The 18,749-nt window shown below is 41.6% G+C and overlaps 2 protein-coding genes across 3 annotated transcripts in view; one reads left to right on the top strand and one right to left on the bottom strand.

The window, feature by feature from the left end:
* Positions 1–520: 520 nt before the first annotated feature.
* On the bottom strand, positions 521–9,181 carry pomk (protein O-mannose kinase). The gene is made up of 3 exons (XM_041960384.1): positions 9,058–9,181; positions 6,316–6,597; positions 521–2,896 (listed from the first exon to the last, which is right to left on the bottom strand). Exons 1-3 carry the CDS (start codon positions 9,064–9,066, stop codon positions 2,126–2,128), a joined length of 1,062 nt encoding a protein of 353 aa, XP_041816318.1. The 5' UTR covers positions 9,067–9,181; the 3' UTR covers positions 521–2,125.
* Positions 9,182–9,369: 188 nt separating this feature from the next.
* The window catches only part of pam (peptidylglycine alpha-amidating monooxygenase), a 32,142-nt gene continuing 22,762 nt past the window's right edge, over positions 9,370–18,749 (top strand). The window contains exons 1-13 of one of the 2 annotated variants that reach the window (XM_041959984.1): positions 9,390–9,478; positions 11,623–11,713; positions 11,847–12,001; positions 12,090–12,225; positions 12,717–12,840; positions 13,707–13,764; positions 14,065–14,152; positions 15,551–15,642; positions 16,047–16,130; positions 16,580–16,628; positions 16,817–16,884; positions 18,040–18,120; positions 18,207–18,283. In XM_041959984.1, coding sequence (XP_041815918.1) covers positions 12,119–12,225; positions 12,717–12,840; positions 13,707–13,764; positions 14,065–14,152; positions 15,551–15,642; positions 16,047–16,130; positions 16,580–16,628; positions 16,817–16,884; positions 18,040–18,120; positions 18,207–18,283 — 828 coding nt within the window. In that variant the 5' untranslated portion in view covers positions 9,390–9,478; positions 11,623–11,713; positions 11,847–12,001; positions 12,090–12,118. Of the gene's footprint in view, positions 9,479–11,622; positions 11,714–11,846; positions 12,002–12,089; positions 12,226–12,716; positions 12,841–13,706; positions 13,765–14,064; positions 14,153–15,550; positions 15,643–16,046; positions 16,131–16,579; positions 16,629–16,816; positions 16,885–18,039; positions 18,121–18,206; positions 18,284–18,749 lie in introns of both variants that reach the window. The other variant, XM_041959983.1, reaches the window with a different exon arrangement.

Here is an 18,749-nt window from a genome sequence, read left to right as displayed (position 1 = left end):
TGACAAACACTTACTAAGGGACTATGGCTTGAACTATGACTGTGAGAACGTAGACAGCAAGGTTACACAGACAACACTAAAGAAACATGCGTACTCAGACTATAAGAACAACAAGAGACAATGACAAAACTAGAACCAAACTTACATGGAACACGATGCGGACATGACAAGGAATCACACGACAAACACTTACTATGGGTGCTAAAGCAAGGGCAATAACTGTGGCAAGGGGACAAGGTAAGGTAACGCTGACGACGACCCGACAAGGACAAAGGGGAAGACACGGACTTAAATACACTAGGGAGGAACACTAATGAGACACAGGTGAAACACATCAGACAATCACACAGGAGGGAAAACACAGGAAGTAAAGTATCACAAAGACACATGACATGAACCTTCAAAATAAAACAGGAAGTAACCAAAACCAGGCAAAGACAGGACACAATGGGAAACTTAACCAATGTTCAAACACAATGTGGCAAGACCATACAAAAACTCTTACATAAAATGTGGCATGACTAAAGACTAAGACATTAAGAATACACAGAGTAGAACACAGAAATGAACATGAACAAAGAAGACACTAAACAAAACCCGGCGTGCATGGCACGGGTCATGACAATCAGGTGGTTACAGTTGCTTCATGGTACAGATATGTGTGTCCCAATTAAAGAACAGGCAAACAGACTTTTATTTACTTCAGACTGTGGTCTGTAGCTGATACAAACAAAGGGAAGCTATTAATATAATACAATAATATATCAATATGGACTGCAATTACAAATCAAAATTTAGCATTTAGAAACAGCAGAAAACAAAGGTCATATAAGTTAATATAAATATCGGAATGAAACAAACAAAAGTTAATGTAATGCTTGGACAGGCAAATTTATTACACAACGATGTGGGCTTTCTAATGGGGTTATTATCTTTTAGTTTCATTTGCTCTACAAGACCACTGGTCAAAGGCTAAACTGTCACAGTTCAAGCCTGACCTGCCTTCCAGCCTGATACTTATATTCTGGAGATGTTTCAAACTTAACACAAACTGGCTATCTATTTTTGATGTTCTTTCAGGTCATTCGCAGTAACATTCAGAGCAAGGAGAGCTGTCCTCCGTCTCTCCCTTGGTGGATCAGAGAAATTAGGCTAAAATTAGAGAAAATGACACATGCATTCAGCAGCTCAACTGCAGATTTTACTTTAATGTGGCAACCTTTTGTCTAATTGGTGGAGAATTTGAATTTTGATAACTTAAAAATGTCTTAAAGTTACCCCGTCTGTATGAGAGCATTATTATTAACCCACTCCCCTCTACTTTGCCTGGCCTAATTGAGAACGGCTTGAGTTGAAACGTTCTCCTTCACGTTCTGGGGAAGGGGGACAGGGGGAAGAGTGTCTACGTGGGGAAGAATCATAGAGGGAGGGTACAATATCGAGGCACATGGGGGTGAGTTATTTAGATTGTATTCATGTATATTTGGACCCTCTTTTGTAAGGAAAAAACTTTTGGTACGTTTGGGAATTCAGCTGTTCTCCCCTCAGCCCTGCAAAGGCCAATTTAGTTTAGTGGGTCAAAAGCTGAAGACAAAAGCAGAAAAAAAGAAAAGGCTTTCTCTTGCTTTGTAGTCCTCTGTAAAAAAGAAAAAAAAGGCAGCAGTGTCTGATGTGGACAGTGCAACTAAATCCACCTGCCACCCTAAATCTAGAATTAAGTTTACCACATATCTAACCTCAACTCTTTAAATGTCTTAAATGTCAATACATGTACAACCTCGGATCCACATACATATGTATGTCTACATATGCATACTTGTATATGTGTATATGTATACATATATGCACTGTAAATGAGTGAGTAAAACAAAACTCTGCTCACATTCAGTATTCATACGTGTCAGTGTTGCTGGGCTCACAGGCATGTGTCTCTGCTAACACAACACAACAAATAATACACGTTTCATTTCCAGTCATCCCTTTGTTCTTTTCCTCCCGTGTTAACTGTGTGCTTTAAACCACGAGGTCACATATCTGTTGTAAACTCGCCACAGAGTCATTTCTTAGACGCCAAGCTGTTTTTGTTGCACGTTCATGGTCTTTTGACGTGACTCAGACATGTATTCTACAGCATGTCTCTGAGGCCAGCATTGTCTCGCACCATGCTGCTGTAAACTGATTTATACACCTTCAAAACATCCAGAGCTGAAGGGCGGAGCTTGGGGTCTTCCTTCTTACACTCCTCGTGGATCTGGAAAAGATGGAAGTGGACTAAATCCCCTCCAGGTACCCTTCCCATCAGGAACCACGTCACATCTGGGATCTTCCAGATGTCTGTCCTCTCATCATACTCAGGCATGAGATCATCTGAAAATGGCTTCCCTTTGTCTCTGAATGGCCAGAGCTGCTCTGGGGCTACAAAGTCTCCGGTGAGCTCCCGGTGGCCACATTTCGCCAGCAAACCTCTGGACGGGTCCACCTCAGGCAAAGCATCCACATCGTTCACCACCACATGAAAGTCATTCGTCAGCAGAAACTGAGAGAGAGTTTTCTCCAGGCTGTTGGAGTCGCACATTACCCGCCGCCCGGCCGGGCTGTTGTGGAGGTAATGAAGGATGGAGACGTAGTCCGCAGCCAGTCTCAGCCGTATCTGCCATGTGTTGTGCTGCTGGTGCGGCTTTTGTGCAAGAACACCTTCCAAGTTAAACAGAGAACCAAGTGGGTGGTGCTCTGTGACCATGGTATTGTCTTCAAGGCAAAACCCCACCAACTGCACCACCAGGGGGCCCTGCAGCACCTTTAGCATGGACAATCCATGGAGAAAATCATCCAGGTACTCCAGAGAGGAGAGTCTGGACAGAGCCACCTTCTGAGTCCTCCACTCTGCCAGATAGACCTGTAGAGAGGAAAGTGCATGTTGAGGTCAGAGGTCAAAGCTGCACACCGGCCAAAACAAAAGGGGCCGAGCAGAAATATTTTCTTATTCTTTTCCTAAACTGCACAAACTTGTTCATTTCAATATGGTAAATGCCATGTGATTTACATAATCAGCACTCTTCAATTCAAGTGATTTGTCAGGCGTGTGTGATAAAGTAGGCTAACTTTAGCTTTTCTCGCTAGCCCTCTTTTACATTCTCTACAAAATGGCAGTTAGTTTTAAGCATACCCCTGCGTTAATGCTGTCAAATGTTATGGAGAATGTTTCCTTTTTGTATTTAATTTATTTGCTAGATCCTTTATATTTTATTGGTGCATAAATATGATGCATAGGATAGATATATAGATAGATAGAAGATCACATTCATGTAACCACCAATCAGCACACACATCATGTGATGGCCGTACATTTGATTCTTGTCTTGTGATGTCTCTTCATGTATTTATTGCGTAAGCTGCATGCAGGGTACAAGCATTCATTGCATGTTGATATCAGATTCACAAATACTTTATTGATCCCTGAGCGAAAAGTTGTTCACGCTACAGTTGCTCACATTTTAGAAGAGAAATATATATTAGCATAGAGAAACATTAGCTTAATGTCTACAGCTTGTTTACATGGTCCATTCTGATTGCATTGACTTGAATTTCCTTATTGAATTATAAAGTGCTGGATGATGAACCAGATAACACATAGTTTACACAGTCAGTCTGACCGTGTAATGCTGATTTTGGTTATTTGCATTTGAAAAGGTGTCTTGGTTAACTGACCGTACATTTTCGATCTATTTCACATTTAAAAACCTTGCTCAACAGCATTTAATGACAATATTTCAAGGTGTGTACATTTAAGCAGAGTCAGTGAAACTCTGTCAAAACACATTAACACTGTTTGCAGCCTATATTCAAAAACACACTTTTAAACGACACAGAGATTTAAGAATTTCTTTTCCCCCTCACTCATGTCCAACAGGATGTGTCAGTTGTCTTGCTGATTCATCTTCTTATTCAGTGTTTATTGGCAGTTGACAAACCAGTTTAGATGTGCATTACTGCCACCACATGGACCGGAGTCACTACACCCTCACTGATGGGCTCTTTCAGTCTCATATCCCACTCGGGAGCAGCTGCTGAGCCAAGAGCTACACCTAGTGGTATCATTTGGTACACCCTTCGGGTCTGGTGTATGGCTTTATATCAAACCAGTTTAAACATTTTTACACCGGCCACAACCAGCCACACCCAGCTGTAATGAAGGTGTTCAAGTTTCAGCCAAGAGGTCAGCCCAGAAATACTTTTTTCCTACAAACATGATATAGATAACATCCACCGTCCTGACTTGCAGAGTGGGGCCTCATGGGCTTCGAGCATACATGTGCTCACCATCTTATGCATTGAAATGAATTGTGGGTGCTTCAGTCACTGAAGTCTGGTGAAGTGGACTTTCTAGATTTCTGCAGAAAGTCAGAAAGTGCCCCTTTGTGGAGCTGATAAAATGTGGATTTGGACAGCACTCGCCAGACTTTCTGGAAGCATGCCAGGCAAGTCTGCCAGTATGGTGACATCTGGACATTTTGATTCAGCGTTGCTCTTGAAGACAGCTGTGGTGCTTGTGACCACACCCCACTGTGATGTAGCACTATGCAATGCTGCACTGCACTCAGACGTGAGGTGCACCATCACTTTATCTAAACATCATCATCTACTCTGACTAGGGATATGTCTGCACTGTGGTGTGCCCCAAAAACCTGACCAAAACAATTCTATTCTATTGTTCAAGTTAAAGCAATAGCTCAATATTTTGGGAAATATGCTCATTTTCAAATCTGTCTGTTAAATACAAAGCTACACCAGCAATCAGTTAGCTTAGCTTAGCACAAACACTGGAGACATGGGGAAACAGCTAGCTTCACTCAGTCCAAACACAACAAGATCCACACACCATCACCTCTAAAGCTCACCAATTAACATGTTGTATCTGGTTTATTTCTTCAGCAGAAAACCCAAAGTGTAAACCAGGCAGCCAGCGCTAGCTCCATCTGTCAAACATACCACAGGACTCTGGCGCCTACAGGCTGCTAACAGCTAAAGCTCTCCTGCTGATTTCAACACAGGTTTGTTGTTTCCAATATAGCATTATCAGGGAAAAACAGGGTGTGCCCCTTGTTGATACTGAGTTCTTCTGCATCCTTTCAGATTTCAACGCATTAAAGATGCAGGATAAGTACCAAGCAACATCACTGCAGACCAAAAGATCCTACAATCACCACAGTATGTGACAGTAACTATTGTAACAGCATGAAAAGATGTGCTTCGTCGCAGTCTGCACTAGGCACTTTTTTTTTGACGGGATCTGTTTGTATGTAGTCCTGGGGTGAACTCATATATATATATATATATATATATATATATATATATATATATATATATATATATATATATATATATATATATATATATATATATACAGGCACCTTAGGGTCAAAATTAACAGAAGACAGCCAGGAAGGAAGGCCAGCACTGTGGTCTGACTGAAAGAGTAAAGTCTGGAGACAGTGAGAGCAGGATGAAAGACTAGATCAAAACCATCCTATATAACCCTTCTCACTCCCTCTACGGTGAGCTGTGGCAGGCGGGCAGCTCATTCAGCTGCCAGACCATCAAACCCAGGAGCAAAAAGGAACGCCTCAGGCGCTTCTTTGTATCTGCTGCCATCAGACAGCAGAGGAAACAAAGACTGTAACCCAGCGTGGATCATCCAGCTTCTTTTAGTTTTATATTGCTCTTATTATTTCTTTCGTTCACTTTCTCTATTTATCCGTTCTTCCCTGCTGGGGATCAATAAAGGTCTATCTCATCTCACCTTGAAGAAGGCCTCTGTCTGACCACCTGAAAATGCAGAGAAAGGTGTGTTTTTTTAATTAGAAGTTAAATGCAAGAATTTAGAAAGGTCTTACAAAAAAATATGAAATGTAAAATTTACTGACCAACACCACCAGCTAAATGTCTTGGCAAAACAGAAGTGGGGGTTGGGGAGCAGAGGTTTTTACTCTGCTGTTACTTATATTATGTCTTCAGCAGTGGGAAACACCTCAGCTGCGATGCTACAACCAGTGAAATCCAGGGTTCATCTACAACTCTGTATGTGAGCAGGTCTTTTGAAATGAAACAGACAGGACAAAGTTATTTTCTTCACCTGAACAGAGCTTCCTTAAGTTTTATAAAGAGTCGCAGTGCGTGTTGGTTGGCGGGCTTGTTCAATAGTACTGGAGTTTGTAAGGCCTGCTTGACTAATCTCTGGCCATATCTCACACATTGCACCAATAATCCACTCACTGTACTTCAGCTGACACAATAAAAAAGGACAAGACAATCTACCTTCTTAACGGCTCCCTGGCCAATCAGCTTCAGCTTGCGGACTTCGGCATTTATCTGTGAACACTGGAGCCAGGGGGTGCAGTTTTTCATCGTCGCCATTTTGAAGTGTCGAGGCGCACAGCCTGTATGAGAAAACACCGGCTGCTGATCAGCATGATACATGGAGTCCAGATACAGGTAGATCACGGCATTGCTGAGGAGCAAAGCAGCAAGGCACACCACCACCACCGGAACGCTGTGGAATATAGTACTGCTGCTGCTCCGACCCATGGTGCTCTGCATCTGAAATAGAAAACAGAGGTGGGAGAAGGTAGTATAGCTTTACTAGCTACAGCTCAAAACATTAACGAGTAACTTGTTTAATGGTAACACCAGGCTGAAAAAATGTTTTGCTGCCTCCTCTGGTTAGACGTCCAAACCTGTCACTGAGTTAACCCTAACCAAAAAGTATAGAAGCAAAGAGACAAACAGCTGTCACTAGATGGCAGCCCTGCTGCCATTTTGGACTGAAAACGCCAATGGGACTGAACAGAACTGATTTCGCAAAATCCCAAGAGTGCTGGATTTTTCTAGCTTCCATTTATGTCCATTTTTTGCTCCTCTGGAAAATGGAGAAAAACCTCATGTTTTGTTATGTCTTTCTATTTGTAGCACAAATCTGAAGCCATGATTTTTAAGTTTCTGTTGTTCAATAAATGACTGACCATTTCACAAATTTCTGCTTTGATTCTTTAATATATTTACTAAATAAAAAAATAAAAAAATAAAAAAATATGGCAGACGAGACCATTTGATCTGGTCCGCAAGGCAATTCATAAATAACAAAAATTCTATACATCGCAATTACTTTTTTCCGTGAAAAAAGGAAATAACAAACAGTAGACAAACATGTCCTTCCAGGTAGTCCCTGGATGCAAGCACATATCATCATAACATCTAACATTTTACAACATCCTATAGAGCTAAATTGAAAATTAGATGCAGAATGTATCAATTTCCAAGAGAAATGGACAAACAACTATATTTTTGTTGACGTAAAAGGCAAGACATTTTGCTACATTAGTTTGAGAGGACACATTTGCAGTGATGAAGGCCAATCTCCAGAGCCATTAAAGCTTAAAATATGCTAATCTGGATGAGTTACATGGACAGATGATCTTGGATAAAGTTAGCACTCTTTGGTGGAGTTTGGGTGTTCAACAAGCAGCTTTCACAAGACCACATTCTGACAGAGACAGTGTTAAGCAGGCAAGTTTTGTGGAGAGCGAGCTAATAGCTAAGAAGCTGAAACCTCATTCAGAAAATTTTGTGAAGGAGAGTCTTGTTGCTGCTGTGGAGGTTTGAGCACCAGACAAAGTAAAAGTGAAAAGTGGAGGCAAGTGCAGCTGGAAAGGGTTAGAACTGCATTTTTCTACTCAGCAAGAGCAAAAGCCTGCTATGACATCTGAATATGCTGCAGAGTGTAAAAACTTGTCACAGGTTTCAGGACATGAAAAATAAACAAAAGGAATATAACATATTTGTTACACTGTGTAATATGGAACCCCCTGATGGTCCTGACAACCTACAACATGAAATTATTGAGCTGCAAAGCAACGAAAAGCTCAAAACTACTGCAGGGAACAACCTCCCTCTGCTCAAGTTCTATAGGTGTGATCTGAGGATTTTCCCATTCTGAGGAGACAGAAGGCACTGAAGTTTGCATCTCTGTTCGGGACAGATTACTGCTGTGAGCAGCTCTTTCAAAACTGACTCTTGCAAAGACCCAGTTCTGCTCAAGACTGACTGACCCAGACCTAGAAAATCAGCTGCAAGTAGCATCATCATCAGGGAGGTAGGATTTCATGGCATCTAGCGGTGAGGCTGCAGATCATAACCAATTGAATACACCCCCCTCTTGCCTGTAGGTGCCCGTGAAACTCATGAAGGGCGCTCTCTAGAGCCAAAGTTTAGTCTGTCTATTCTGGGCTACAGAAGAAACATGGCGATGCAACACGGCTGACTCTATGGAAGAGGACTCACTCCTTCTATAGATATAAAGGGCTCATTCTAAGTTAACAAAACTGCAACAATTTGCTTCAGGTGATTATACACTAATGAAAATGTAATTATGAATATTAATATACATTTCTGCCAATAGATGCCCCTAAAACCTATACAGTGGACAACTGCTGTAATTTACATACAAATAAATGACTGAATTAAGAACTTCAAAACACATGACATATGAACAACACACCTAACACTGGCTCCATCACTCAGACTGATAACCTGTGAAACTGAGAGGGGAGGAGTGAAGGAGGGCTCTACCCATTCACCTCTATGCTAACTGCGTCCACGCGCCACAGTGACGTGACGTGACGAACGTTTATAATTCCCCTGGCGTCATTAAATTCTTTGATAATACGGCAGTCGCTTAAGTCCAAAATGGCGGAAGCGCAGATGTGGTGCACGCGCTGATGTTTGGAACGAACCAATTAGCTTTCACTTCCTATCAATTTAAGTTCTTTGCCATAAGTTCCCCAAACACTTGCGTCCTAAGGCTGCATTTTCAAACATGCGCTGAACAAACGGGCTTCCAGTACAAATCGGCACAATGTCTGATATTTAACGACCAGTTACCAGCAACTGAGCGTTACATGAAGGACAGACAGTCACAGCAAGTTTACGTTAGGTCCACAACACAGAGACATGATAACTTAAATACGTCACCACCATTTTCAGCGTCATTCACTAACATACCTGCCGCATCACAGGTTCACATGGTGTTATGGTTCCGCAGACACGATAACACCCTGTCTGTTGTGAGTACAGGTACTACATAGCATAGGCTCTGTATTTTGGCATGAGCTCCACCAGCAACCAGTAGCCGGATCGAGAACAAACTTCCGGTCAGTTTTACAGAATAAGAGCGTCACGTTAACGGAAGTTGGTCCCTGACTGAAAAAAACAGTATTTTTTTTATAGCCCATTTGTGGGAATATACATTCATGTGTACATGCGCGCGTGTGCGTTTAGTTTCTTTGAGCTGTGCGTTCATAAAGATGCTTTTATTATGAAGACGTGGAAGTGTTGCTGTTACTGATTCCTACCAGCGACACAACAGGCAGGTCTTCACTTCAATACTACAGGCGGCTGAAAGACGTCAAGCCTCAACGAACAGGTACCATGTTTTTTTTGTTTTTTTTAATCTCCGGAATCTCTTTACACCTTCCCCCCGATCTAAATTACAAGCTAACGTAAGCTACACGCTAGACATCTTCAGTCAAACCGATCACAGCTCGGATTCGATGTTTGATCTGTCAACACACACACACACACACACATATACACACACACTAACGCACAAGATAGCTAACGTTAACCCTAGCTCACATACAACACCGATATGACAATTACCCCCATTAGCTACTAAAGGAGCTAGCTAAGTGATAGCGAAGCTGTTGCTGTTTTTTATCTTTACAGTTTGCTCGTTTAGATAAAGGGGTGTTGTATTTTTGTATGTACCCCTAATAGCTTAGCGCTAATTAAAGATGGCTATTTTGTTTTGTCGCTTCCTGTTAAGTTCAGGCGTGACAGCTATTTATTCGTGATTGTGTTTTGCATGATGAAAAACAAAAATCGTTTTCAATTTTGATCATAATTAAACAGATACGGTAAGATCATTTTTGTCTTTAGATCTGCTTTTGTTTCCACCCTAACCTGTGCAGATGTTTCTTTTCTAACTTAGCTATCCCAGTGTTAGCTACATCGGTGCTATTATTGGCATTGGTTGTTGCTTAAATGAAAGCATCAGGCGTGTCTACCATAATGCTGGAATAATGAAGTTTGAGTTTGCTATAGAAGTACATGAAGGTGAAAATGCTCGATCTGAAACCCTCTTGTGTTTTCTGGTGCAATACGTTCTGTGCTCCATGAGTGGGATGAGCCCTGTTTCCATAGTTTCCTCTATCTCCTCAGTGGGCTGTGATGTCAGCACACCACTGCCCATTCACACCCCTCCTCTCCCTGTTATTTCCACTTTACTCTGAACAGCGATGAGTCACCAAGCAAGCTGAACATCTCAATGATTTTCCCTTTGCCATTTTTAAGCATCCTCTCGGTTTCCAGGTGAATGAGACACAGCAGCTTGCAAAATTATATGAGCAAGGCTGGAGCTCCCTGGTGTTTAATAGGGTCAGGAGATGTGATAAATAACATGGGAGGACACGGATTTGTCAACCATATGAGACTAAACTATTTATACTATGGTTGTTATCAGTATAACATCCATATGTATTTGACCATTCCAAATTAGGAATGAAAAGTTACTATAATATCATATATGTTAGTATATGTTTACAAGTTACAGCAGACTCAAAACCACTAACACCAAAGACATTTCTGTCTCAGGTTTATTTTGATCTGTTTCTGTCATTTTCAAGTTTGACCGGTTGGATTTATTGAAGAAATGGGAGAAAGAGACAAGTACAGAGACAGGGAGTTTGTTATTATCATTATAATAGTGCATGGCTATTGAGGACGAGGGAGGAGTTCTAGCTATTCTGGTATTAGGTGTGCTGGTCCATGCAGTGAAGCAGCCTTTGTGCTCATCATTGATGCATATTTGTGAAGTTAAAAGAGGAATTATTTGGGAATAGAAAGAAGTATGATGATTAAAGAACGTTGTCCTATAGTGCAATATGTATTACATGTGTCATATGTATGTAATAAATGTAATTGCATTTTATTGGCAAATGATTTTCACCACTATTCCACCAATCTTTGTATTATACTGTTTGTGTGTGTGTGTGTGTGTGTGTGTGTGTGTGTGTGTGTGTGTCTAAATATATATATATATGCCTACAATGCAAGATTTATTTCTGACTGAAGCCTGTTCTGAAGGAGCATCAGGCATGAAATCTCTGTACGCTTGCTCAGGACCCACCATAAGAACCAGATAGAAGATGTATGCATCTGAAGTGTAAATAGTAGTTTCCATTATTATTGGGTATAGATCAGTGGTGATCAATAGATGGATGTGTAGCAGTGGGTGAGTCAGCATGAAGCCCATCAGGGCCAGCCAACCATGATCATACAGAGCATAATAATTGGATACAGGCAACAGAGTAAATATAAACCTCAGAGCACCATGGTAACAAGAGTCTGAAGTGCAAAGTCACTGAGAGGAGGCATGTCTGTGTGTGACATCGCCATAATCCCAATGAAGAAAGACATGTAGTATTTTTACTGTAGATTGGGTTCAGGTTGTTTTTATTGTGACTCTACTTTTGTTCTTCTTTCTTTTGGGGAACTTTTTGCTTACAGAGTTACTGACTTTGCCTGCAGTGGTCTAATATTCCCAGAGCTATTGAAGGTAGACCCCCCCTCAGATTGAACGTTGCATCAAAATCTCCAGGTAGATATATCATAGTATGTATCGTCAAATGGACCCACCCCATGAACAACATGTGAATAAACAAAATGTACTGACAGAGCCTGCTGTTACTTTGTCTGTGCTGGCAGTCAGTTAACGTGCATGCTTTTTTCAGATCCTTGCTCCAGACGGAGTTTTAAGCCATCTTACCCAGTGGGAGCACCCAAGCCTGAACTGCGAGCCGACATGAAAGAGGAGTAAGGTGCAGCAGGGATACTACCTCCACCCCTCATATTCCTATCCCTCAACCAATCTGAGCAAGGGAAGCAGGTGTGACAGCCACAAACTCTTCTGCGGTTTTACCCACCTAGTCTTTTCCCGCAGGATCGTTCTGACGGCCTCTGTTTCACATTCGCAGCCCAGGCGGCAGTAGCACAACACGCTGTGATGACCACAGGCACGATGGGAGTCACTGTGTTCTGTGTGGTGGTGCTAGCGTTCATCTGTCACAGCCACAGCCTGGAAACACAAAACTCTATGTACGGGTTCAGAAGGTAAAAAAACAGCTTTTTTCTGTTGGATAGAATGGATTGGAGATTAAAACGTATTTTTGTAAAGTGTTAGTTGTTAATTTGTATTTTTTTTCTTGCATCTTAGTCATTCCTCTTTTTTAAGACGACATTTTACCCACCATCTTAAAGGTGCCGAGTGGAATTTTTTGTGTACTTGTATACTTGTACTATGTATACTCATATATAACACAGATATTTGTTTATATATGTATGTTTATATATGTTTAGATTTCTACAAACATAAATATATGTTTGTTTATACGTGTGTGTGTGTGTGTATATAGATAGTTTTACATGTGTATATGATAGTTGCCTACTACTTAGTAGATTTGAAAACACAAGTTTTGTTTGACTTTGTATTTTCGTTTATATGAGTTGTTGTGCTGAAGTGGATCTTGGCTGTCTCTACTGTTAATAACTGTCCTGCTGTAAAGCAGGAAGTAAACCACATTGTTCCCTTGTTCCTCCCTAAGGTCTCGGGAAAATGTCTTGTCAGACTCCAGTAACTGTATGTCCTGGACAAAGCAGCAGCAGGTGTTTCCAAACCCTCACAATTTCTCGGTGGATATTCGGATGCCTGGTGTTGTCCCGGCTGGGGTGAGTCTGTTTCTCTGGAACGTGTGCTGAATGAACGGTCTGCATCCTCACACTTCAAGAGACTACTCATCAGTACAGCTGAAACCAGTCGTCAGTCAGTCAATTAGTGAATTGGAAAGTTATTCAGCAGCTGTCCTGATCATTTATTTATCTTGTAAGTCATTTGGTTCCAGCCTCTCAAATGTGAATATTTGCTGGTTTTCTTCTGTAATAGTAACATGAATATCTTTGAGTTTTGGACTGTTGGTCAACTAAAACAAGACATTTGCAGTAGACATTTCTCACTATTTTTGTAGACCAAATAATGAATTGATTAATAGGGAAAATATGCAGCAATTTAGTCAATAATTAATGAAAATAATTAATAATTGCGACTCTACTACTACTTAATACCTAGATGGTATTTATTTCTCACAGCCGCAGTGTCTTTTTCTGAAGTTCAGTCAGATTTGGGAACCCTTGGATGAAGGAAAACGAGACATCCATCACCAGTAGGCTCTTGTTAACATGCATCCGATTTCTACTGCAGGAATTTTCCATGCAGCCCAGGAATCGTTTCATGAAGTCAAGAACATTACCTCCATTTAGATTTTTTGATTCCACAGCCATGTTTCATATTGTAAAATAAAGTCCTGTTCTGGAGTAGTGCTTACCGATGGCCCAGGAACTATCACGGCAGAGTGTGCTGTGCCAAATGTCACCTGCCGGCCAACGTGACATGCATAGTTTGCTCATGTGACACTTTAGTAACCTTTTACTCTAAATCTCCGTCTAGACATGAATGCACCATAAACTTATGTTGCTGAACATGTCAGCAGCTGATTATTCAGTACTGAAAATCATCGTTGTGTTCTTCGATGTTTCAGTCGGACACTTACCTGTGCATGGCATTTCCTGTGCCGACTAGTCGAGATACATATATCGGTGAGTATATCTTCATTCAAATATTTTTAGTTGACAAACATCCAGTCTGACTCTGATGACCGCGCTGTGCTGTTTCCCGTCAGCCTGTTTGCACAACGAAGGGCTGCAAAATGTGACTTTGCTGTCTTTGATGTGAAGGGTGCATAATGTACACAACAGTTTGTGTTTGAATTAGCTCAGACAGCACATTGAGATGGAAATGGCCAGAGAGAATCTGAGTCTTCATAACTGAGGCGTGTTGAGTAACTCAAGCTTTCATTAAATATTGAATATTTTAACCGCAGTGCTTTTTCTCCACAGTGGACTTCATACCTCATGCCAGTATGGAAACAGTCCATCACATGCTGCTGTTCGGCTGCCAGACTCCTGTCTCCACCAGCGGCTACTGGTAATATCCAACTCCAGCTCACAGCTCAGCGTTCGCAGTGTCTGAAATGAACGGTTTAATTTGCAGCATAATAAGACAAGAATTCATCTTCTTTCAGGCTTTCAGGATTATTTTTGATTAAGATCATTGAAACAAGTCACTGCATCTGCTTTCAGTACTTTATCAGGAACACTGGAAACATTCAGTAAAGATACAAGCCAATTTGCAGAGTTTCCACATGAATATTTAAATATTAATGTTGTACACACACACTGTAAATAGACATCCAAGGCAAACTGCAAAATACATTTTGTCAGCACGTTTGTGTACGACAGAAATCTTCTGAATTTAAATCTCTGCCAGCCCTGCCTTGCGTGCCGGAGCATCACCGGTGTGGCTACATTTTTTCAACATTTCTAATCTAATTTTGCAAGTGAAGAAACTCAAGCTGTTCCGAATCCCCCTGCTGCCACCAGTGTAACTGAGCATCTTGGGTTTGCCTCACTGTGCATGTTTAGTAAGAAAGTTAAAAAATGGACAGAGACACTTGGCCAGTGCAATGACAAGCAGCAACAGCTTCTTTATTTTTCTGTCACGTATGCCAAAAACAGGAACTCTGCTATCAACAGCAGCAACAGCTTCTTTAGTTTCTCTCACAAGTGTCACGAGTATATCGAGCTTGTCATCGCGTGGTTCATGTGAATATTCTCTATCTTCAGTTCGTATTAAAGCCGGCTGCCCTTATCAGTGTTTTTGCATGCTTCACATGACTGTGTGTAGTGTGAAAGAGAATTATCACCAACTCTTCAGTTCCCCTCTGCTCTACAGAGCTATGTAGCATGTAGCTGTTGTCAGTGAAAAAGCCCTGATAAACCCGCTGGTCAGTACCTGCTCAGCACCAAACAGCAGACGAACACTTAGAGACTAACTGGTGAGCACAGCAACTAAAGATACACGCCAGAGCTGAAAGGACAGTGAATACTGGACTCCAAATGAATGATAATGTTGCTTTGTGCCTATTCAAAGTGCAAACTTGGTCACCATATCAGCTTTACAAGGTGATGATGTGTCTGTCTGTATCTGATGTATCTAATACGATAGTATCATGCCCCTCTGTTTTTGCTGCAGAGCTGCTCTGCCTGTGACAGGTAACGTTGCCCTGGACTTAGCCCTACTGAACATGCTGTGACCTGCGTGGCTCACTATGACGAGTGATATTTATTCCCTCATTGCCTGTGTGCCGGTCCTTTGTTATGGAGGTGCCTGCAGGTGCTCTTTCCATGCGAGCACTCCAGCAAATTGCTGCAGTGCAGACAGGAGTATGCGTTGCTCTGTAACTACCTGTGTGATTCACCGTGTCTTCTCATCAGAGCATTGATAAACACAAAGTGGTATTCACTGTGTCATTTCTCTCCCAAGGGACTGCGGCAGTGTACAAGGCACATGTGAGGATGAAGCTTCCATTATGTACGCCTGGGCCCGGAATGCACCACCAACTAAATTACCCAAAGGTGTGTCTCTCAGAGAGTTGATTCACAGTTACTAAGAACATTATTTATTCACTGACCTCAAGTTGCAGTTAGCCATGTGGAGAGTTCTGCTGTCATTTGTCCAGGTTTTGAAATCTGTGAGAATTTTGCCTCCTCTCGATAGCAATGGAGATAAAAGGACATTTTGTGGAAAAGCAGCATGTCTTTCCAGAAAGTGCCCCTATTACTGTGTATAATCCACAGACCTCAATGCTTACAGTTTTCAAAGGGGCTGTTTCTTGAGTAAAACGTAGTTTCACTGAAAATATATGAGGTGAATAAACGCCATGATTTTGTATGCAGTCTTTTGTCCCTCTTTTGTTTATCTCTCCATATGACTTCATGTCTTTTTCTGACCTCTGTTCTTCTCTTGGTTGTCTCATCAGATGTTGGTTTCAAAGTTGGAAGAAGCTCGGGGATGTCTTACTTTGTGCTGCAGATCCATTATGGAGACATCAGTGCTTTCAGAGGTGAGTCCAGATGACAGTCAAGGTGCTTAAATTCATGTTTTATGGAGATTATTGATGTGGTAAACTAAGCTGAAAGCACCACTTTGCCTAATGTACAGCCTCACAGAGCCACTAGTATGGCTGTAGACTTGTAGTCTCTCGTTTTTATTCCTTTTTATTTTATTTTATTTTATTCCTACCAGAAAACTAGTCACACCTATACAGTGTAACACAGTCTAATAAAACAGCATAAATCATTCTGAAGCCCAGTCTGTTTGCTGACACAGTTGAAATCTCTTTGAGGATCTAATTTTTTTGTGCTCTTTGAACTGGACTGTATCATGTTAAAAAGGTATTTCTAAAACTGCTTCCATTAATGTAATTCATGTAAATGCCCACTCTGATGATTGTAGTGCTCATTCAGATGAAAAAGTAAATTGGCATATTTTTTTTATTTTCTTGCTCTGCAGACCATCATAGAGATTGCTCAGGACTTACTTTAAGAATGACATCAAAACCGTAAGTATTTACTTCAGAGCACTAACTTTTCTGCTGAATGCTGAATGAAAAACAAATCTTGGCAGAGGGAGCTGTGAAGTGTGGTACCTGTTGGATAGGAGCAAAGAGTGGCACAGTATTGAGTGATTTCATAGATATGACCAAAGCTTTACAGCCTTCTTACCCTGTGAATGTGGCTCTCTTCAAAGGCAACCATTCATTGCTGGCATATACCTGCTCATGTCTGTGGACACAGTTATCCTTCCAGGAAAAAGAGGTATGTTTGGTTTTTGCTAGATGTGAGTTTGTCAGGCTTAAAGTTGGTCATTTCTTTTTACAGGCTTGAGTGGAAAACATGCTCCTTTCATCAGTTTTTACATCCATTAGGAAAATTCAGGGACTGGATTTAATTAGCATTGCTCATCTTCCAGACGTCATGAATATCTTAAGCAAAATGCCGAAATATACACTCGCATATTCATACACACACGTCATGCATGTACACAACTCCTGTTGCAGAAGAAGGGTCATGTCTAGAAAACTTTGAATGGGGAGTCAGACTGGAGTAAAAACTCTAGAGCAGGCATGTCCTAGGTGACCTCTTGACTGGTTGCAACAAAAGCCTGCAGCCACTCGGACCTTCATGGAATAATTTGGACATGCCTGCTCTAGAGAAACTAGTAAAAATATGTTCTACTTAAAGTCCTGCTTCTTGGCTGAAATGAACTGTGTGGTGAAAAATAGTGCAAATGCTAATTTGCTGTAAGAATGAGAAATACGGACACACTGCACATATTCTGAGATGAAATAATGTCAATACAGAACTGCCATTGCAACTCCATACAGCCATGAGCAATAAACTTCACAACCTGAGTGAGAGCTGTAAAATGATAACCTAACCCGTGTGTGTGAGCTCGGTGAGAAGCTGCACCACAGGGATCACTTTCTCTGTTCACCAGCCCTCAGCGAGGTTGTCCTGTGCACAAGTCAATGTTTTAATAAGGTCTGAGTTGAAGATTGATCATATCTTTTAATGTCATGGTTGAATACAATCAATGCGCATTAACATTTGAAGAGCTTTTGCAAAGACAGAAATATGCCACAGTGTGATTTGGCCAGTGGGTGCTGCTCTGTCTTTATTCAAGGCTCTTGTCCAGCTGTTTGTGCCTGATTTTGGTTCGTAGAAAAAGATGTTTAATTGAGAGAGTGAAAACTGCTTTTGTACTGTGAAGTTACTCCACCCTAGCTGCAAGAAATTAAAGAACATATCCACAATTGGTGTAAAGCACACAATCCACCCAAACTGAGTCCACGTAGTCCACATTCAGATGTTGCTGTTGGAGTGCACAAGAGGACAGGAGGGGCAGAGACGGGGTTGGAAAGCAATCACAGATCGAGCCTGCCTTGACATTCCTTCATTTTTCTTTGTTAGTTACAAATGCAGACGTCGCCTGTGATTACACTTCATATCCCATCTACCCGTTCGCCTTCAGGACCCACACACACCGCCTTGGTGAGTCATACCAGAGAGCTCAGCAGTCCATATCAGAGTAACTTGTGTCAGTGTCAGTGGTAGTCTGGATGATGTTTCTGTCGCAGGTAAAGTGGTCAGTGGCTACAGGATCCGAGATGGGAAGTGGAGCCTGATTGGAAGACAGTCCCCTCAGCTACCACAGGTGCGTTTTCACATCAGAAGTCAATTAAAAACTGAAACCTTCAGGGTTAAAGGCACAACATGCCACATAATCTCATCCTCTCTGTTCCGACTCGGGCTGGGGACCTCGTCTATCTGCTTCTTCACCATCGATAAAGGTGAAAAATGCCAGAAAAAAAGGCCAAAAAAATTTGTCTCAACCATTAAATGTCCTGTTTTCCAAAATAACCCAGTGCTTACTGTTGCCTGGAGCGTCCCATATGGAATCCCAGTCCAGGCCTTAGTCTCACCACAGGAGCAGCAACTCCAGCGCACCATCTGTCTACACAGGATACGCTGGGGCACAGTATGGAGTGTTGGTAGCGCTCAGAGCCCAACTCACAGTCACTGTAGTTACGTAGGTAAAGCAGAAGAAGGTCTCATGGTGCTGTCACAGTCCTGTGAGCTTTTGTTGTTTTCTGGGTTGTTGTTGTCTGTTTGCACAGTGT

Source organism: Chelmon rostratus, chromosome 19 (genome assembly GCF_017976325.1).
Source record: "Chelmon rostratus isolate fCheRos1 chromosome 19, fCheRos1.pri, whole genome shotgun sequence".
In the NCBI taxonomy this organism is placed as follows: domain Eukaryota; kingdom Metazoa; phylum Chordata; class Actinopteri; order Chaetodontiformes; family Chaetodontidae; genus Chelmon; species Chelmon rostratus.
This window is presented reverse-complemented; position numbering and strand designations above follow the sequence as displayed.